The sequence below is a fragment of the Vigna unguiculata genome, chromosome 8 (genome assembly GCF_037176805.1).
Source record: "Vigna unguiculata cultivar grain cowpea cultivar isolate G323 ecotype 2 chromosome 8, ASM3717680v1, whole genome shotgun sequence".
In the NCBI taxonomy this organism is placed as follows: domain Eukaryota; kingdom Viridiplantae; phylum Streptophyta; class Magnoliopsida; order Fabales; family Fabaceae; genus Vigna; species Vigna unguiculata.
The window spans coordinates 34,508,765-34,531,510 of NC_140799.1; the positions used below are offsets into that span (position 1 = coordinate 34,508,765).

Below are 22,746 nucleotides of genomic sequence, written 5' to 3' on the forward strand. Positions count from 1 at the left end.
ACAAGCATCATATTAAACAATGGCATTTCATTCTTATGCTCATAGTTTTTCTTTCTCCACTTTGTTTTGCATGTTTGCCATGGTTACTTCTCAGCTAACTTCAAGTTGCTATGAATCGACGTGTCCCCAAGCCCTCTCCATCATCAGATCCTCAATTATCAGTGCAGTTGCCAAGGAGCATCGCATGGGAGCCTCATTGCTCCGTCTTCATTTCCATGACTGTTTCGTCAATGCATGTTTTCTCACTTTCAACTAATCTCATGCATATATCATTCAAAATTCATCAACTTTCTCAGCTTTAAAACTTTTCATACAAAAGTTTAATAGAATATCTGTGAACTGATTTATTAGGACACAACTTGTGCAGGGATGTGACGCTTCTGTTCTGTTAGATGACACTTCCAGCTTTACTGGAGAGAAATCAGCTGGTGCAAATGTGAATTCTTTGAGAGGTTTTGATGTAATTGATGACATCAAAACTAAAGTGGAGGCTGTTTGTCCCGGAGTTGTTTCTTGTGCAGATATTGTAGCTGTTGCTGCTCGTGATTCTGTTGTTGCAGTAAGTTTAATACCATACAATAGATATGAACAGATAAACTTTTTGTGTAATGCTACCATACATTTGTTTGTTTGTTTGTTACATTCTTAAACCTTTAATGTTGCGACAGATCGAAATTCAAGTATGATTCTAAGTCTTACATTAAATAAAAGTAAAAAAGTTGAATATCATATAAGAATGAAAACCTATAAAACTATTGTCTTAAGATTTTGGGTTGAAGGGTGGTGTCAATATCTTTTGTGTAGGTTGGACTCATGTCTCATTGATGTTATATGTCACGAGCTATGAAGCTTGAACACGCCTTATTAATGGCGTGTCTCGTGTTTGACACGTATTGAACACCGACACTCGTATGACAAGTATTAGTAAAGTGTTCAATTTGAAAGATATTTTTTTTGTCTTTAACATGATTTTAACATGACTCATACACAATATTAATAATCACAAACTCAATGATTTTCTAAAAAATCTATAAACTTGTAAATTTATCACATAAGTTCCTATTATGATTATAAAAATAAAGAAAAAGTATTATATGATCATTAGTTTTAACTTTTTTGGATATTAGATAGATAAATTAGATTCATTTATGTGTTAGTTGACAATGTATTAGTTGAAAGTTTGAAAATAATATGTATATACATGTCGTGTCCCCGTGTTCTATATTTTTCAATTGAGTCGTATCTCTGTGTCCGTGTGTTGTATCTGTGTCCCCATGTCTGTATTCAGACTTCATAAGTCACATGTGATACTCTCTCAAAAGATCCATAAACTACTACTAAAATATGTTTTTAGTCCATAAATTTACGATACAGAATTTTTTTACGATGATATGATAGTCTAAAACTGTTATTACTCTGTCGATTTTTTCTCAGTTGGGAGGTCCATCATGGAATGTTGGGTTAGGCAGAAGAGATTCAACCACAGCAAGTAAAGATGCTGCCACTAAGGATATTCCATCCCCACTAATGGATCTTAGTGCCCTTATATCTGCTTTTGCAAACAAGGGATTTAACGCCAAGGAAATGGTAGCACTGGCAGGTAAATTAGAACTACTCTCTAGTTGATTATGTATCAAAGCAAGATTATGCATGCAACATTATCACATGTGATGAATGTTTTTTAATGAACATACAGGAGCTCATTATCACATGTGATCCATAAACTACTACTAAAATATGTTTCGTCAATCTACGTTTTTTCATCTCTGAAATTTTCATGAACATACAGGAGCTCATACAACAGGTCTAGCCAGGTGTCAGCTATTTAGAGGGAGGGTTTATAATGAAAGCAGCATTGAGTCAAACTTTGCAACATCACTCAAGTCAAACTGTCCAAGCACTGGTGGAGACACCAACCTTTCCCCACTTGATGTCACCACAAGTGTTCTATTTGACAATGCTTATTTCAAGAATCTCATCAACCAAAAGGGGCTTCTGCATTCTGATCAACAGTTGTTTGGTGGTGGTTCTACAGATTCTCAGGTCACTACCTATAGCAATGACCCTTCAGCTTTCTATGCAGACTTTGCTTCTGCCATGGTCAAAATGGGAAACCTTAGCCCCTTAACAGGGAAAAGTGGCCAAATTCGTACTAATTGCCGCAAGGTTAATTAAAAGTTACTAAGAAAATAAGATGAGCAAAAGAAAAAAAACAATGCTCATGCAGTCACAATATATGTGATCTTTCTTGTATTATGGTATTTCCTTGTGTATGTTTAGTGATAATAATCTAAGAATTTAAGTGTGAGGCGTTGTGATTAGAAGCTTCAGTCCTCTCAAAATAGAGGGGAGTAATGGAAAGTGGTGTGTTGAAATTCTGTGGCTTGTTAATTGAAGTCTTTGCATCAATGTACTACATTAGTGTATTTTTACAATGTACTACTACAATTACCATAAAGCATTAATAGTGGCTAACTATATACAAGTGAAAAACCAGAAGAGTTTCATACGACAATAGTTCCAACCAGCTGAAAATGCAGAACAGCTTATTTTATTATTCTTTCTAAAATAAATTTGGTCACTTAATTATTTGAAATGCAATAAACTAGATCATCTATATCAGAACATGAAACACTACCTTTGTCAATAATTTATAAATTGTTTGTTTGTTAGTCTCCAATCAACATTTTGGTTAGTGAGGTTGTTGAGTTAAGTCAGGGGAGTGACTGGTTCATTATAATAATTCATAAAATAACTGTGTTGACAAAGATTACGTTTTCATAACTATTAGAGGTATAATATATCCTTCGGACTAAAATACCCAAATTAAATTTTTTATATTTTAATATGTTTTTAACTTTTGAAAAATTTACAAATTTATTTTAACCTTTGATTTTTGAGTGCTATGGCTAATTGAGTCAATGAAAAGGGAAGAACTCAAAGCCTTGAAGAAGAGTGGTGTTAAATGTAACGTCCCATTTAATTATTAAAACGAAATTAAAGGAAACGTCACGCGATAAAGTATAGCAGCGTAGTCTTGGGGTCCTTAACGCAACCCCTAAAACCTGGCACACCACGATACCGACATAAAACAGATACCAATCTAACAAAGAGTGTAGAGTAAGAAATCATAAGATGATACAGGGGCCGTAACCCTAAAGAAATCGTAAATAAAATGCCTCCAGCCCAGATGGCTAAGCTACTGAATCACCGCTTCCTTGCTGACCACGAGAACCTCGCCCATCTGCTCCCATCAACCAAGTTGATGATCATCGCAAGGAAGAACAACCACATACAACACAGTCATGCAACAAAACGGGTAAGCTAGAGCCAACACATACTCATCATACAGTCAAATATATTTTCATCATCTCACATCCATATAACAACCAAACATGTCATGACTCTTCATTCAATACACTACGACTCGACTCGACTCATCCGGATACGTATAACTTGGTCGGATTCAGCGGATGCTTGCACTTGTGGTGGATACCTCTGCTCGACCCTGAGCTGCTCGATCCTGAGCTGCTCGATCCTGAGCTATGTGTTTCAAGTGTTACGATAAATCAAATCTCCCTCACCACAAGGTTAGCCCTTACTGGATTTCAGGCCTCCTGCTACTCTCACCACAGGAGTCAGTCCGCTCTAGGTGAGACTAACTGGCTCCTCAGAGTGTCAGGATGCAACCTTACCTTGAATCCTTACCTAGTTATACAGATGGGGCACCACCATGGACACCCACTAACAGAGGCCATGGAATTACGTCCCGACCACTGAAGCGTAGCCCCGGAGGTCTCACCTAGAGACCCCAAGGAATTACATGCTGACACGGACCAACATTCATAAAACAATATATTCGGAGAACATCAAAAGCATGTTTACAATTCCATACCCATCCATGAGATTTATTCCTCATACGCATCGCATATTGAATTCATACCTCTGATCCTCACCATCCCATGGGTCTAGTGTCTCATCTCATGTTAATACCATGTTCCTTTAATTTCAAACTTCACATTCGTTTCACATGCTAAATCTCATACCAACCCATTCATCCACAATTCATGAATCATACCCAAGAATATACTTCATGCTCCGTTATATACAGGTCAATCATCATACAATCATACTCAACCAAAACAGATCATTCAGGAAACATCAAACATCCAAATCACAACACTGTCTCGCCCAGCATCTCGCTCAGGCTGAGGGGTCTCGCTCAGGCGAGACATGCTCGCTCAGGCGAGCCTCCCCCTCGCCTAGGCGAGAGCACAAAAACAAGTGCAGGAGCAATGCGGGATCTCGCTTAAGCGAAATCCCTCTCGCCTGGGCGAGTTGCCTGCTCGCTCAAAAGTTAAGCGAGTCGCCTGGGCGACCTTTCGTGCAAAAACTTAGGCGAGCTTCCCTGTTTCATCTCGCCTAGGCGAGATGGACTCGCTTGGGCGAGATTAACAGGTCTCGCCACTGTTCGTCACTGTACAACCATGTTCTTCATCCAAACTACTCATGTAAAACACTCTAACATATCAGAATGAAATATCACACCATAAAATCAGCAACCAACTCGTACACGGTTCAAAATAATGACTCGAAACTAAAACCCTAACTTCCCGTACTTGGAAAGCGGCTTAACAGAACTTCGACGCGGGACCTTGGAGCACGGCAGTTCGAGAGACGGGCTGGAAAATTGGCGGAACGACTGAACAGTAGCAGAACAACGTTATTATGGAACCTTAAGTGAAGGAATACAGAAAATAGCTCTTACGTGGAAAAGGCATGAGATTGGGGATCACTTACAAGGAGCAGAAAACAAAAACGGAGCTTGAGCGGACTTGTTCGAGATGAAGAAACGAACCCTAGCAGAGCTCTTTTTGGTGAGAGGGTTGACGGCTAATTTCTGAAAGAGTGAGTGTGAGATGGGATTAGAGCAACATAGCAGGGTTTATATACGTTGGGCCAACCTTTAGGCCCACTTACAAGGGCAGCCCACCAACTCTAGAGCAGAAAAGAAATGGGGCCTTACATTAAACACCAAATAAAATATAACAATTATTGAACAGTACAGCAAAACGTGTGGTCTATTCTTTATTTGCCCAATAATACATCTTCCTATTGCTTCGTTCTTTTGATTTGAACCATTCGGACATGGTCTTACTAACTTGTATGAATAAAATTGTTGAATTTTTTGGAGATCGGATATTTACTAAAGATAAGACGATTTTAAAGTATATATATGGATGCAAATATCATCTTACAATCTGATTTTCTAAAGTTGAGTTAGACTTAAAATCTTTCTTAACACGTTAGAATCAATCCTAAAAGATTTAATGTTTATTAGATCTATTGTAGTGTCATTTGTTGGGTCTATGCCCGATATGAGAAGGTGTGTTGGAGATCTACGTGGACTAGAAATAAAATTATTTTATAAGTTTGAGTTAAGTTAAAATTCCATTCTTGACACAACTTCTGAAACTTATAAACCAAAATGTCTAAATTGATTCATGGTACGTTTTCTTTCTAAAATAATAGCCCGTTTAGCAGAAAAAGAAAAACAAGTTAATGAGTCTGTGTCTAAATTTTTGACACAGATCTTATTTTCAAAAACATAAAACTTTCAATTCATAAATGCTTCAATATTTTTTTTATTTGTGTCAGAATTTTAACATATTTAACACAGTGAACCATAAGGAATCTGTAATTAATGTGTCTAAATAAGATGGATTTGGTTTCATTATCTTTGATAGTTAATATGCATTACAACCACTTGTTCTTTTAAGGTTACTACACTCCAAAACGTAGGGGCAAAACACAGAATACCACCTTAGTTATCATGACAATGAATGATTCAACAGTTGATCTGTCACAAAATAAATATCAAAACATTGGTCAAACAGTTCATGCATACAGAATACTGAACTACAAAAGGAAATGAACATTAATAAACTGAAAAAGCTTGGTCAAAATATAAACAATGCTTTGAAAATTAATTAGCATATAACGTCAATGGTTCCCTAATGAAAGAAAGTTGAGTATACCATTACACAGTAGTAACCACATAAAATTTTAATTAATATGAACACTTCCAAGAAACAAGGCAATTGGTCTCACAAAAGAAGCAAAGAAAAATACTAACAGTAACAGCAAGCAACACATCTCGCAATTTTTTAACTCTCTGCGGTTCATTATGTGAAGTTTTGAACCAAGAGTCTTATTATCAACATCGAGTATAAAAATTTGCACATATATATGACTTTATATCAAACAGTTGCTGAAATCATTATCAAACAGTGCTAATTGACTTTTCTGCAGTTGTATCTGATCTCTCCGTAGGACCCTGTAAGAGGCTTCAAGTTACCCATCTTAATCATGGAAACTCCAAAATCTTTGGCAAAAGCATAAGGGTCGTTGCTGTATAGTTGCACCAAACTGTCACTTTCACAACCATCACCTTTGAATAGCTCTTGATCAGAATGGAGAAGACCCTTTTTGTACAACAAAGCGTTATAGTATGTGGTGTCAAATTTTGAAGGAGTGGCATCAAATGGTGCTAAGTTATTGTCTCCTCCTCTCCGAGGGCATGACTCACGCAAAGTGGCTGCAAATTTGGGATCTATGTTGGTGTCATTGAAGATCCTGTTCCTGAAGTTAATACACCTTGCAAATCCAATGCTATGGCCACCAGAAAGAACCACCAAATCCTTGAGGTTCAGTCCATGAGTTTGGAAATTATCAAGAAGCTGTTGAAAGTTGAAAAATGGAGGAGGAAGATTGGCATTTGCAGCATCCCTGCTTGCTTTTCTTGCATCTCTTCTGCCTAGTAACACTTGGTACCAATATTGTGGACCACCCAACTGTTAACAATTAGCACACATCAAGCAAAATATATGTATACAAAACAGGTTAAAATATAACCGAACTTTTTGTTAAGAATCGAACATTAAACCTAACTCAATCTTACAAGATCAGTTCATAAGTTGAGATTTACTTTCACTTATTTGTATCGTAAACTGAGTCGATGTGACACTTTCATCAACACTATTTTACTGTATGTATATAGAAGTTGGATAGATACTACTATGAACATGGTTTTAACTACACATGATTTCTTGCAGAAGGAGAATTGATGAAAGATTTAGATTGCACTCACTATGGCTACAGAGTCACGAGCTGCTACAGCCAAGATATCTGCGCATGATACTACAGGACGTTTGCAAGCCTTATCAACTGCTGCTTTGATTTCATCAACCACCTCGAATCCTCTGATTGAATTCAGATTTGCAAATGCAGTCTTCTCCCCCAAGAACAAAGGTGTGTCGTCTAGCAACACTGATCCATCACAGCCCTGTAGTTTTCCCACGCCGACATTTTAGGTTCATGGTACGTTTGTTTGACACTATAATGCTTCAAATTTTGTTATTAGGTTCTGACTTGTACCGTACGCATCATATTACATCACAGTTGTTTCGTTCGGTTATCAAATAGATACTCATTAAAATCCCATGTCGATTAATACCAGAAGAAGTAGTATAAAAGTACTAAAACAACTAAAGACTTGTTTTTAGAGTTAGAGTTGTCACTGCAACTTAATAAAGTCATTTGGGTATACTAGGAATTTGGTAGTTGTGTGCGAGTAGAATGTTTGTAATTTTTGTCAAAATCGAGAAAGTTTATAATTTTTGTTGGAAAAATTGTACAAGAAAGTTTGCAATTTTTGTCAAAAAAAATTACATCTTTTATGTGAATTGTGTAATTTCCAACTCAAGTCTTGTATTTTATATGGGAGCATGTCAATTGATGAGAACTTTGGTGGAATTGAAATGAATTTTAATTATGTAACAATAATTTGAGGAAAAAATAAAGTGGAACTTACATTAACAAAGCAGTCATGGAAATGCAAACGCAGCAAGGATGCTCCCATGCGTTTTTCATGAAGAATTGCCTGCTTAACAACTGAGTATATGATTGGTAATGCTTGAGGGCAAACATGGTCATAATAATCGGGACTTAACTGAGCAAAAGTAGGGATGATAAATGTTGCCACCAAAGTAAGCAGAAGAAGAGATTGAAGATGAAAATTCATTGTGCTGATTTGTGTTGGTAGCAAAAGTGTATAGGATTTATATATAGGAGAGAATGATGTAAAGAAACTAGATTCTAAGTATACCTTAATTCCTTGTTTGAGTTACCAACATATAATATAATATCCTTGTTAGAAAAATCCCTTATGGTTTTTTAAGTGAGATATTGTTTTAAAATTTGCTTGTATCATAAATATTTACTTTAAGTTTAACAAAACTTCCCTTTTTATATTAATTATATACTCGTGAGGATTATTTGGTTTAAGACTATGTTATATGTTATGATGTTAAATATTTGTATAAGAAATATTGGAAAGTGTATTTTATTATTGTTTAGTCAAAAATAAACTTTTAAAAATAGGGAATAAAAATAAAATAATATGATTTTTTCTATTAAAGAAACAAAAACATAACTTTTGAGAACAAAATATCTCATCTCTAGTGTTTTCAAATTGTGATATTTAGCTAGTGGAAAGTTTAATTGAGAAACTAGACCTCTATCTAATCAATACGCGTTTGTGTTATTAAGTATGAAATTAAATATAATGACTAAGAGTAATGAAAAACTAATTAATTGTTTTATGATTTTTGGATTAAGTAATTACCAACTAATATAATCAATTAGGGTTTGAATCCTATGAGTCCCTTCTAGTAGTTAAACTCAAAACAAGTCACCCAAAAATCTTGAACTTCAAATAAGCTAAAATTGCTTAAATTAATCTCTTGAATTAAAGCTCTACTTAAACTAAACCAATATCTTACCCATTTAAATATTAATGTCCACTTCATTTTTTTTTCAAATCTATTTAAACTCAATTAATCTTATTCTAGTCCAAATCACGTGCAATCAGCCCAATTCTAATAGATTCACGTCAAGAATATTAAATTAACATCTTTTATTTAACTCTAAAAACAGGTCAATTTGATCTTCTTCTTTTTTCCTTGATTCGTTTAATAAACGCTAAAAAAGTAATTAGCATAGTTGCATCAATAGATTGTTGAGAGTATATAATAAGGGCACTAATCTAAAGTTTCATCTTTGACCTGAAAAAAATATTATATAAATATATTGTTGAGTTTTAATTATCCCTCTAAAAAATATTAATCTTGCTGGCTGTGAAATTTGATGGCGTATCAAAGAAAATTTGAATCTAGAAATTGCTGTAGCTAAGCCTCTTTAGATATGTTGTTGAGAGTGATAATTATTAAGAACATATAATTAATAAAGTGGCATGAGAAAACACATTAATTAGATTGTTGATTAGAGTCCATTAGTTACCCAACACGTTTTCTTAATTAACTATACACAACGATTGTATTATATATATTGAGTTGAAAAGTTAAAAGGGACACATAAACTTCTAAGCAGTTGTTGGACAAGGAAAGCCAATCTAATGTACCACAAACACTTTCTTATGTAATCATAAAAAAAGAAAAAAAATAAACACCTTTTTTCCTTCCACAACAATAGCTTTTCTTTTTTTAATACTTTTTGTTATAAAATTATACAGATGATTCATTATGGAGAGATTTCGAAGAAAATATTCTAATCTAAAAACTATATGTATATATAATGATAAATACTATATTAAAAAAAAATTCCAAATAGAGAAGGTTAAACTACTCTGAAAGACCAATATTGTAATAAAAATATAAGAGATTGCTGTAACGATTAAAATTGTGTTTTTTATTTTGATTGTTTATAAAGTTTGACTTTAGTTTTTCAACGTATAAAAAACAATATTATCTAATTGGTTGAGATCTAAACAACTATGATGTTTATTTTTTATTAATAAAAATTAATCTAAAATATATTTATCAACCGAGAAAATAAAGAAAGACAAAGAAGTTGTGTTTAAATATGTTTACTTTTTTCTCTCGTCTAAGTCCGTACTCATTTAAGTCCGCATTCAGTCTAAATTCGCATATGAAAAAAGAAAATACTCAGATCAATCATCTTAGTACTTTATTTTCTGAAAAAATTACTTAAAGTCATTTGACTATATATATATAATATGAAAAAAAAATAACAAGTAATTATATGATTTCTAATATTTTATATTGTAATATGACCTTTAAATTTTATAAATCTACATTCCAATTAAATTCGTATTAAACTTCCACGATTAAATTACGAACTTAAATGAATGTTTACCGTTATAGTCGCTCACAAAACTAATTTCCTTTTTAATTGTTGATCCTAATTAAAAAATTGGACATCACTGAGTTGGATCATGATTCATGTCACTTGACCAGTTTTTTGTATACTAATTGATAAAGTTAAATTATTAGTTAATTAATTGAGAGGCATGAAAATTGGTTGGATTACATCAAATTCAGATTCAATTTGATCAATTTAGAATAACTTGAATTTAATATTTCAAAATTTATATTTCGTTATTTAAGTTATCGAATTAGCCGGATAGAGGTTTTTGAGATTAAGACAAATTTGAGTAGGTTATTCAGGTGTGGATTCATATTGAGCCAATTTAAAAATAATTCTTTTATTTTATTTTTAAGTAAATAAATAAGTATACTGAATCTTTTTAAAAATCATGTCTATAATTTTAATTAAATTTTTATTAACTATTGATTTAATATAATTTACTATTTCATTTTAACCCAAAAAAAATATCATTAAAAATAAAATTTAAAATATATCTATAAATTTATATACATTAAAACATCATTTGCACTAAAATTTAACCTGTTACTTAAACTTAATTATTTTTTTATTATTATTATATATTTTACCCAACCTTATTTATCTAACCCGACATACAAGAATGAATGTGCTTTCAAACCTTACAAGAATATTATGAATTAAATCAGTAGCTGAATTAAATTGAGGTTGGGCCTTGTAGTTATCACACTGGCCTTCAAATACTTATATGCTGCTCGGATACTTTGAAGTAAAAAAAAAAAGGAGTTTCCTTCACCAAGTACAAGAATAAAATGCAATTGCATAAATTACTATTTTCTTATTCTCTGATGCAATTCACGAGATATTATAAATTAGAAAAATTATCTGTTAACAAACATTATTTTTTTACAAACTTGAAAACGTTTTTATAAATAAAATTAACTAGATTATTTTTTTATTTTTTAATCAAAGTAAAATAATAAAGTGGTACCTTCTTTATTTAAAAAAAGTAGTTTGTCATTGTTAAAATTTTGCTCTAAATTCAACAAATATAGGCTTCTAATTAGATAGGTTAAACAATTTCATACATCATAACTCCTTCTATCGGCTTGAAATGCATGAGATAGGTTTATAAGAGGAGTTTTATGAGAAAATACAATACCAATAAGATCTGAGTTAATTACATAAGGTATTGACATAACTTTTAATCTAAAACCTTAAGTCAAGGGGTTTTTGTGTATTTATCTCTTATATAATACTCTACATTATTTCTAGTCAATATAAAACTTAGATACACACTTAAATTTCTAAGAATAAATACAATCTCACACGTCTCAGGTTTTAGATTACCATTTGAGTTCAACTATTGATCATTTGAAGTTGCTTAAAACAACACATACAACACGCAAAATGTTTCGTTGAACAATACACAGTCACGTCTAAAATTGACATGACCAAGCATATAATACAATATGGTACAACAATACATACAGCTTCTTATTCTTTCCTCTGCATACCATTATTGAAACTCAGACCTAGTAATTTCCGATTCTAATTGACCCTTCTGCAATGGCATCTGATCTCTCCCTGATTCCCAGTAAGAGGCTTCAAGTTACCCATTTTGATCATTGAAGCTTTGAAATCTCTAGCAAAAGCCAAAGTGCTTCTACTGTATAGCTGCACCAGCTTGTCACTTTCTCTGCCTTCTCCCTTGAACAGTTCTTGATCAGAATGGAGGAGACCCTTTTTGTGCAGCAAATCGGTGAAGTACGTGGAATCAGCTCTTGCAGGAGTAGCATCCAATTTTTCTAAGTTGTTGTCTCCACCACGTCGAGGACATATGTTCCTCAAAGATGCTGCAAACTTGGTGTCAATGTTGGATTCATTGTAGATTCTGTTTCTGAACGTAGTGCACCTTGCAAAGCCAATGGTGTGGCCTCCAGAGAGAGCCACAAGGTCCCTCACATTCAATCCCTGATTTTTGAAGTTGGAAACAAGCTGAGAGAAGCTGAAGGTTGGTGGAGGAAGATTTGAATTTGCAGCATCCCTGCTTGCCGTTCTTGCATCTCTTCTTCCCAACAACACTTGGTACCAAAAGTCTTTACCCCCATACTGTTGAAAGTGAAGACAAACATATTATAGTTTCAATTATGATATCATATTAATAAAAAAAATTTAAGTTTAATTCAACTTCACAAAATTAATTTTATCTTCATTCTTAATATTCAACTTTCTTATTTTTATTCCACGAGAGACTTAAACTCGTAGTTAAAACTTTCAGATGAACTTTTGTGAAATGTTGTATAACACTTACAATGGCTACGGAATCACGAGCTGCTATGGCTAAGATATCTGCACACGACACCACTGGCCGTTTACAGGCCTTGTCAACTGCTGCTTTGATTTCATCAACCACAGAAAAGCCTCTTGCTGAATTATTATTTGGAAAAGCTGTCTTCTCGCCAATGAAGTTTCTGGTGTCATCTAGCAAAATGGATCCATCACACCCCTGTTGTTTCAAATGCATTTCTGTTATATTTCAGTAAATTAAATCACAGCACTATAGCAGAACTGACATGGTGATTAGTATAGTTTTAACTATAGCTCATTTTACAGCTCACAAGGCATATATAAAAGTTTTTAAATACTGTTGGAGATCATGAAAATTTAAATTGTAATTACAGTAAGGTGCTGTTTTTATTTGAAAAATTAATGGAAGCTAGCAGCCATGTGTTAGGTGTGCATTATTCTCCATGCAATTAAATTATTCTGCATAGTTTCATATCATAACATGATTTCTGTTGTCTAGCGTATAGAATAATAGAGTTCAGTTAATTATTGCTTGCTGGTCCACTGTTATGGTACGTCGATGATAAGATAGAAAGTGGTTATAGGAACAATGATTGAAAAAAAGGAGAGTAAAATATATATATATATATATATATATATATATATATATATATATATATATATATATTGAAGCATTGGTGTACGTGCAATTTGTAACAAAGTTCCTTTCGATGTATGCATGCAAACCTTTAAAAAAATGTGGAAAAGAAAATTTCAGACTCTTGTGGATTTATACAATTTTAAAAGGGCCGAAAGAGAATCTTTAAAGATAATGAAGGTGATATGATAGGAAAAACAGAATTATATAAAATTAGTGTAAAAGTTACTCTTAAAAAATCACAATAGAAAAAAAAATAATTTAAATAAGATGGCTGTGGAGATACATCTTGAAGAAAAGTTACGTATTAACATTGTAAAACGCATTTTTATATTATTATTTAATCACACATCATCATCTATAATAATTTTTTACGAAAGGTATTGTAAAATTCCATCAATCATAATTTATGATTAAATGATAATGTAAAAAAGTGAATATGCCCAAAGGAAAAACTAATAGTTTTATTTAATCTTCATATTATTGGAACCAAGATTGCAATGATTCCTTTAAAAAAATTAAACCACCCACATTCGTATTCTTCCAACATAATTTTTGTAGATATTTTACTTGTTCTTATAGAGTAAGAAATTTCATATCCCATACAATCGAATGAATATCACGTATGGTATATGCATCACCAAAAATAGTTCTAGTGAGGCAAACTGATAATTTAGAAAAGAAAAAAGTGTTTCTTTTATTCATATACTCGGAATAGTATTGCTGAATACTTTACGATGACTTTTTCTTTTCATTACATTGACATGTACACCACTTAAATTTAAATAAAAAAATAAATAAAGAAAACAGTTGCATCTCTATGATAAAGAAATAAGTAGTCTTATGAAGTGAACTTTAACCTAATGACGAATAATATCATAGATTTAATAAATAATAAATTTTGTTAAAATAAACTTAAATTCATAATTTTAATATGTAAAGTTTGTATTATTTATATATTTTGAAATAATGTGAGATCTCCATTAATTATACGTAAATATAATTCAAGCTAATCCCAGAAAATACAACATAATTTATTTTGAAATTTCTCGAACGATCAGTCAATATTTTTTAATACAAAATAGATCAAACTTACAGCACAGCACAGCACATGTTTAAGGAATAAAGCTTTGTTTGGCAAAGTATATTGCAGACATGTTGAGATAGTAGAGTTATTTAATGGTTAAAATCTTAGATAAACATTGTTGTTAAGAATGTTTATACTTACATTGACGAAGCAGTCATGGAAATGCAAGCGCAGAAGAGAAGCTCCAATGCGTGGTTCTCTGTTAATTGCTCTTTGAACCACTGACCTTATAACAGGTAATGCTTTAGGGCAAACTTTATCATAGAAATGAGGAGAGAGGTTTGCATTGACAGGGATGATTAATGTCACCATGCCAATGACCACAAACACAACCAATGATTCAATATGAGAAGAAGCCATCTTTAACCTATAATCATATAACTTTCCTACCAAAACAAAAGGACTTATATAGAGGGAAGGAGCATGCCAACCACAAGCCATCTCCTCTCATTTTTCATTATTCTATCTTTACTGTTAACAACATTATTCTATATTTTTTTCAATATATATTGTCTGCTACTGCTACCTTTGACCAAAATATAAAAGCTTTATTATTGCCACTGCAACATGAAATAGAAAAGGAGGAATAATCAAAACCACCTCCAACTTTTATATAATGAGTTTTCAGTGTATCTTAGTACATCTCATGAATAGAGAAACTTGCATACACAACAAAACCTTCTTTTCTTTTCTCTTCTTTCTGTAAATCTATTACTTAAGAGAATTTTTATCTGTATCGTATTTTTTTACATATGTGCTTGTCACTGACTATTTGTAATAACTCATGTAATATATATAAGACATATGCATGCAGCTATATAATATATATTTGACAAATAAGATTAATAACAATTGAAAGAAATGTCATTATTGGATCTTTGTTAGGTTTCGCCCTTCACTTTTTTTCTTTTCATCTCCTAATGATTTGTGTTGAACATGGTACTATTCTTCAGATCTAAAATTGTAAACATGTTTTGTATAGGTGCAAGTACAGATGGTAATGGGTTGGACTGTCCTGCTTAAAAAACTTGTTTTATTATCTGTCCTGTTATTTATTAAGTATTTATGAAAAATATTTGCAGATTTGTTATATATATATACACTCGGCTAGCTTAAATATTCCAAACAAATCAAAATATTCATATTACAGAAATATTGATCATAATATATACAATTAGATAGAGACTAAAATTTCATTTTGTGTAACTAACATCATTGGTTTTTTAATATTTTGGAGTCCTTTTGACCATAAATTTGTAAAATAGGGTTTGTTGAAAATTTTATTGCAAAATTGGGTTATATGAGGGAGGACGACATTAAAGGTAAAGTCGTCCTCCAACCCAACCGATTTCTTTTTATTTTTTTTCAAAAAGCAAAGTTGTCGTAATAGGGGACGATTTCTATTATTGTGAACAATGAAGTTGTGACTTTCATTTTTAGGTTTTTTTTTTCTTTAAACGTTGCAGATTTATATTTTGTTTTCAAAATTTTCATTTTTCAGTTTTTTTAACCTTGCCGTTTTTATATTTTGTTTTTACAAAATTTTGTTAACAGTAGATTAATGCTTTTTTTTATTTCAATTTATTTTTTTATTTTTGTTCCAATCAAAACAAAAAAAAAAATCTAAAAGTGAAGTCGTCATGAACAAAAACTGAACACCTAAACGACTTTTTGAAAAAAAAAAAAAAGAAGAAACTGACTGGATGGAAGACAACTTTACATTTAATGTCGCAAAAAAAAATTACAATAATATTTTTTAACAAATTCAACTTAAAATCGATCCTCAAATATAAAAAAGCCAAACATTATTACATTATGTCAACTTTGTTTACTTTATTTTAATATATATTATTTTCTCTTTACCAAGAATGTTATTAGATGTACTTCTTATTAAGTAAAACTACTTTTTTCCTTCTATTCTTTATTTACTTTCTTCTCCCATCTTTTATTCAAAAACTATTTAACTTTTATTTAATGTATTTAATATTAAAATAATATAAAAAAAAAGGTATTCACAAATAAGTCATACAAAGCTACAACGACTTCAACACATATCACATTATACAGAAATTGTACATATTTGATGACGATTTCATTTCCAACTGAAATCATGTCTATATGAGACGATTTTACTTTCGTCCAAAATTGCAATTAGCTTAAGTAAAGTCATGTCTCACTACAACAACTTCACGAAATGCACTAAAGTCGCCAAAACATGTCACAACTTCAAATTGATGTAAATGAAATCGTGTTATTTTCACACAATTTCTTTATAACGAAGTCACCATATTTTTTCACGACTTACTATCACTGTACATTTTTTAAAAAGCTCACTACTTTTGTAATTTCGAAATCAAATTACACTAACAAAAAATCTTGAATAATTAAGATGATTGATTATTAAAAATTTGAGAAATAATGAATATGAAATGCAATGATCTTGGACATTATAGATAAGTTTTGCAGAAGGACCAACTTACGTGGATGATAAGTAAAAGAGATTAGATTAGCATAGCATGGCTACATAAACCTAACTCGTTGATTTATCACACACCATCTATTATATTATTTTGTTTACAAATTATGAAGGGAACAGCTAATATTCCCAAAAGTTGTTGCAGAAAGGCATTTGATTTTTTTTGGGGGGAATATCTAAAAGGTGATCAATTACAGGACAACGACAAGGACCCATATTCCAGTCAATGGAGTCTGTTAAATTATTCAACCGACAACATCATTGAGTTCTACCAAAACTGTGTTTTTTTTATTCTTAAAAATAGATAAACAAAATCAAGTTGACCATCTTTTACATTTTGTTAAATAGAAAGTGTTGATAGTAAAGTTAGCATCTGCATCATTGTGTATTACATAAGCAAATGAGAGGCTTTATAATAGAGGGTAGCATAGAGAAAAAGGAGAAAAAGTTTTTGCTGTTACTGTTTCCGCAACCATCAATCAAGCACACAGAAAGACAAAGCTACCAAATTAAATTATTATTTTATTCCTATTTTTAGATTTTTAATTTAATTAAGTTCTAGATAATATGACAAAATGTGAATCTTTGTCATTTGACACAGTTCGAAAAATTTCTCATCAATCTAATAAAAGATTTAATTAGTAAATTATTTTTTAAATTATCTTCAAATATATAAAAGTTTAATTGAATGAAAAAAAAAATAACTGGAGTGATTATTTCCAAATCTTGTTAATATCAATTTATCAATAAATAACATTGACTTTATTTAACAAAAAATTGAAACTCAATTAAATAAAAAAAGTTATGCAAAAATAAAAACAAATAAAAATCTAAATATAAAAACTAAATTACTAATAAAACCTTAATATATTAATATGAAATACCTTTTGTTCTGTCAAATTTAGTAAACAATACTTTCAATAACTTTTTTTATCATATGTGAATCTTATTGATTCTATCATTACACTTTAAATTGTTCTAAACTAAATTGAGTCTACAAAAGTTTACGCAATTCAAAAGTTAATTCATATCTCATCTTCTATAAAAGGTATGCGTAAAGCTGGATGATAATACATTTGTTAGTAGAATGAAGTAAATTCAATCAAACTCTATCTAATTCTTTGAATTTGAAGTCCAGAACGGAGTTAATTAATCCATATTTGGTTATGCATCAAATTGATATAAAATTGATTATAATTGATTTTTTATCACAAAATTAAATTATGTTTGGTTTTCAAAAATAATTAAAGTAAAAAATTCACCGAGAAACAACTAATTCTTGTTTCTGCATCGTAGAATTGATTCAAACGTTAAACCAAAGATACCCTTATACTGTTTTTAATTAATATTGCTCCCAAACTATCTAAAACGATCATGCTTTGGTTCTCTTTCCAAGCACTGTTCTCTTTCCAAAATCCTCACACATACACTTTTTCTGTTCATAGTAACACAGCAAGCTTGTTGCTCAATCATAAAGCAAACTCATGGCTCAGCAAGCTCTGACCCAACAAGCAGCACTCTTGTGATCCAGCATTCAGCATACAAATATTATTCTGCAAAACCAGCAATTCATGGCAAACTAGACAGCGACAATGAACCCAGCAAAAAATACAAATATTGTTTCACTAATCTGCTATGTTATTAATGCTATCAGCAAACTGTTATATCACTTGTTACTTATGCGTTCTATTCTTCAAACCGCTCGGTCATTGGTTAAATTATTTGCATGATTCTGTTAGGTCGATCGTCTTCATATTTACATGTTTTTAAATGTTGTGAACTTGGGATTTGTATGCAAGTTTAGTTCATTAAATGATTTTACATAATATTTACAAAAATCAGTAAGCTGGAGTAGGAATGCAAAGGGAGGTTTCAGATGTGGATTTCACTTCTCCATCAATATTTCGAAACAAAAAATTATCTGCATTCCCGTCCTCCTATCTAGCCAAGTTAATATAAGTTTTATACGTTACCTTATAAATTAAAAATATTTAATAACTTAAAACAAAGATAGATATGAGGACAAAGACAAATATAAGGACAAAGACGAGATGAATATGTACATAAACATTCTTGTTGACATATCTAATTTAAAAATTCAGATATTATTCAAAAATTTCTGTTAAAATTAAGATGGGTTAAGACAATACCCATGAGAAAAGATTCATTTGTCATCTCTAAACTAGACTAATATTTCCCACCTGATTTTTAGGAATTATTTTATATCACATTAACACTTGCGAGTTTATGTAATGTGAGTATATTAGTAGAGCCCATTGACGTTCCATGAGTGTGCATAGACTTTTAAATTTGACAAACATGTTTAAAGTGCTACAAGAAAGCAGAAAAGAGCAGAAACAGGGGAAAGACTGAATACATAGCTCAAATTTCTTTGCAAGTATGACTTAAAACCACTATTAGAAAATGTATAGATGAAATTTACAACAATATATTCACGGGCAAAGGCCCGCAAAAGAACTGGAATACAAGACTGTTCAGCAAAAATGCAGAAGGAAGATGATTATTGCTAAAAAATCAAGAACTGTGCTCTATCTATCTATTATATCCAAATACACAATGCTCTATGACAAAAAGCACAAAGATAAAGCATCATTAGTTTTTCTTTTGTTCCTTTATGCACTCAAAAGCTTCATAGTTGAAAATTTGAAATTTGAACATTTGCAGAGGCAAATGGTAGCAGCTCATAACTTATGAAGAATAAGGGTAATAATCAATCTTTCCTTCTTCAATCCAGTTACTACACTGAAAACAAAGGCAAATGGTTATCTAAAACTAATGCATGATATTTGGTATTATGCTTGGAATAGAAAAATGAATGAAAAGGGATTAGATATTTAGAATTATATGCTGACATACATGAACAATTGCAGTAGTATCACTCTTGGTGAATATTCTGTATAGCTGTGGTGATATTTTTACAATCATATTCCATGATCTTCATCCAGTTCTCAAAGTCTCCAATTTCCTATGAATTCAGATGAAAGTTCATAGCAAGTTAACCACACTTCATAAAAGTCAAAAATAAATAATAAGTTAAGCACATATCATACTTTAAATGGCTTATCTTTGACGATTAGCATTGCAATCCAAAGAAAAATATACAATATATATATAACATGAGCCAAATTTATGAGAAGAAACTATACATTAATCCTGTCCTTCAATTCCCTCTTTATACTCCATTCTATAATTTTGTATAAGGAGTCTCTCAAAATAAAAGGGGATTCTAGGTACTAAACCATTTATCCCATCCCATGGCTACCCTAAAACTTGATGCTGCCTATTGCCAGAATTAAACTCCTGCACTTATCTTAAAATCACAACCATCTTAAATATTGGGATATCCTAACCATAGACGTAGAACCAAACCTCTTAATTCTCTCATAAGTCAAAAAGTGCCAATAGAGAAACTCAAAATGGTGCCATCTATCTAAAGCACAATGAAGATCTGACAGGAAGAAACATCATCACAGTCTAGGTTTACTTAATTTTAGTTTACCAGCCCAATTGCAAACTCAATAAAAAAGTTTGCTTAGAAAATGGTCAGCAACCCAATTGTACACCAAGGATTTTTGGGTCTTCACATCAGCATTGTGGCCACAGTTAGTGACCCATTAGTCACTGTCTACAATTTTCTGGAATATAAAAGATTATGATAAAACTGCAACCACTGTAATTTAAAACCTTGCCCAGTAATTTCAAGAGCAGGCATGTTAATCACACCCCTAAACATGTACCCTCATTTGAAATTAGATGACGATGGTAACAACAAAACAATCTTTTACAAATAGAACTGTCTAAAACACATCAATAATAACAACCAAGGTTGTTTTGTTACATGTTCCCTTCTAATTCTGATCCACACAAATTAGCCAGAGCTGTCTCCAATGCAAAACACAACAATAATAACAACATTACAAAAAAAGGTTTAAATACTGTCTACATCGGCATTGTCGAGGTTTTTAGAGATTCTAAGACCCTTATTGTGGCACTAACATAAATTAAAACCCTGATTGCAAGTAACAACGATAACAACAAATTTAAATAATACCGATCCCTAATTTCAGCAAGAAGCAGCACATTGATCGATGTTAAAAACGATGAATGCAAGAAAGTAAGTAGTGGCACCTTGAGAGCAGTGTTGAGGGCATGAGTGGTAGCGAGCCACTGATCAGTTTGCTTCATGAACCTTGCGATGGTGGCAGCAAGGGCTCGAATTTCGAGCTCAATTCGCTTCTGGTTGATGAAGGATTCTTGCACCCCGCCATTGACTGCTTCCACCAACAGATCAGAAACGCGCTCAGTTTTCCTGATGGCGTCCTTCTTGGCTTTCTCTGCGACCCAGATGAAGAAAGTTGGTTTTAGCGAAACAAGATTGAATTTTGATGGAAGGAGAAGAAGGGGGAAAGAGAGATACCTGTTCGTTGGGTAAGGACGAGAGATTTGTTGTGGTGGAGTTCGAGCAAATGGTGCAGTGAAGCTTCTAACCCTTTTGGTTCTCCCTCCATTACCACGTACCCTTTTCCATTCATTCGATTCAAAACAAAGTGAATGAGCCCCTTTTTCTTCTCTTCTGGTTCGTCGCAAGAACTTTCCCTGCAAATTTCCCGATGCAGTATTGGTTTGGCCCTGTTTGCTTCAAAAACAAATATAGAAGAAAGTAACCAAGAGAAGAAAAGAATCAGAGAATAAATTAATAATTTTAGATTTTTCATTATTATTTTAGGTTTAATTATATTCTTGAAAGAAAAATATTGAACGAAATTTACTTCTCAAATTAAAAAAAAAAAAATTTAATCCATCAAATTTAAAAAATATTTTTAGTTCCTTTTGTTACATTATTAAAATGTTTTCTTTTAACTGTTTCAATCTTGACAAGAAAACTAAAAGATTAAAATGATATCCTTTTAAATTTAAGTGATTAAAATAATTCTTAAATTTTGAAAATCCAAATCATATTTAAGATTACTTTTAAGATAATCTAAATGTAGAAGGAATGTGTTGTTTCAAGTCTTATCTTATGCTTCTTCCTTTACAACATCATCTAGTTTTGCCTAGACCAAAGTTGTGATGTTCGAAAGCTTTCTTATTTCCCACATCTTAATCTATTTGTGTTATTTTAGATTTGCAGATCCGTATGTACCCAATACAAGTGTGTGGTTATTAATTTTGTATGTTAGCTTCTTTTAGGTTTTTGAAAGCTACTTTCATCATACAAGTAAGCAAACAAGTATACATGTAGCATCTGTACCTTGCAATGCACGGAATTTTAAAAATTATATTATATTTATTTTATGAATTTGAGTTTATAAGTATATAATTACAATTTAATATAAAGTTAAATAATAATATTTTAATTGTTTTTGTGATGGAAACGTATTGAATGTATTTATATATATTTTTAATAAAATATATTGTATATAATTATTTTAAATAATATATTAAAATAGAGTTAACTAAAATTAAGAATTTAAATTTAATTTTGAATGAAACATTGGTTAGATAATGTAGAAATTGTAAATGTTAGACTCTATAGAATCCTAAAAAACGTAACATTTAGAATTGATAGTGGTTTAAAAATAATGAGATTCAATTATTTTATTATTAAAATATTTTAGTGTAAATAATATTATTATAAATGAAACTCATTATTTAAAAACATATTATCTCTTGAAATCACATTTTTAGATTTTTCTAACTTATCTGTATGTGAGTAATGATGGAGGCAACGGAGCACGTGTGATATATGAAAGAGGATATTTTAGTCTTCTCATCTTGGTATAAGATGCATTTAGTAAAGATGGTGGTGTAATAAGCAAAACCCCAAATCAGAAGTAGTTCCAGCCCACAACTTGGGAGATTCGACGGGACTTGATTGAAGGTTCAGGGGTGAAAATAGAAAAGGCCTTACATTTTCATTCGGCCGACAAAAGCTGCACCCAAGGGAATCACAATGAGTTGATGGGAAATCACTTTAGTATTAATGTTAAG

The 22,746-nt window shown here is 31.6% G+C and overlaps 4 protein-coding genes across 6 annotated transcripts; 1 reads left to right on the forward strand and 3 right to left on the reverse strand.

The window, feature by feature from the left end:
* LOC114193268 (cationic peroxidase 1-like) lies at positions 1-2,253 on the forward strand. Its single transcript, XM_028082996.2, has 4 exons — positions 1-232; positions 368-559; positions 1,435-1,600; positions 1,790-2,253. The coding sequence occupies exons 1-4, from the start codon at positions 20-22 to the stop codon at positions 2,173-2,175; spliced, it is 957 nt and encodes a 318-aa protein (XP_027938797.2). The 5' UTR covers positions 1-19; the 3' UTR covers positions 2,176-2,253.
* Positions 2,254-6,051: 3,798 nt separating this feature from the next.
* Positions 6,052-8,083, reverse strand: LOC114193267 (peroxidase RIP1-like). The gene is made up of 3 exons (XM_028082995.2): positions 7,874-8,083; positions 7,151-7,345; positions 6,052-6,854 (listed from the first exon to the last, which is right to left on the reverse strand). The coding sequence occupies exons 1-3, from the start codon at positions 8,081-8,083 to the stop codon at positions 6,294-6,296; spliced, it is 966 nt and encodes a 321-aa protein (XP_027938796.1). The 3' UTR covers positions 6,052-6,293.
* Positions 8,084-11,563: 3,480 nt separating this feature from the next.
* LOC114193327 (peroxidase RIP1-like) lies at positions 11,564-14,654 on the reverse strand. Its single transcript, XM_028083071.2, has 3 exons — positions 14,400-14,654; positions 12,539-12,733; positions 11,564-12,336 (listed from the first exon to the last, which is right to left on the reverse strand). Exons 1-3 carry the CDS (start codon positions 14,616-14,618, stop codon positions 11,776-11,778), a joined length of 975 nt encoding a protein of 324 aa, XP_027938872.1. The 5' UTR covers positions 14,619-14,654; the 3' UTR covers positions 11,564-11,775.
* A 3,467-nt stretch (positions 14,655-18,121) lies between these two features.
* BLOS1 (GCN5L1 family protein) lies at positions 18,122-21,403 on the reverse strand. 3 transcript variants are annotated; one of them, XM_085665450.1, is made up of 4 exons: positions 21,173-21,403; positions 20,884-21,089; positions 19,612-19,720; positions 18,122-18,287 (listed from the first exon to the last, which is right to left on the reverse strand). In XM_085665450.1, exons 1-3 carry the CDS (start codon positions 21,285-21,287, stop codon positions 19,631-19,633), a joined length of 411 nt encoding a protein of 136 aa, XP_085521576.1. In that variant the 5' UTR covers positions 21,288-21,403; the 3' UTR covers positions 18,122-18,287; positions 19,612-19,630. The 3 variants fall into 3 exon arrangements, with proteins under 3 accessions (XP_085521576.1, XP_027939288.1, XP_027939287.1); XM_028083487.2 differs by lacking the exon at positions 18,122-18,287 and adding an exon at positions 19,113-19,492; XM_028083486.2 differs by lacking the exon at positions 18,122-18,287 and adding an exon at positions 19,113-19,497.
* Between the last annotated feature and the right edge of the window lie 1,343 nt (positions 21,404-22,746).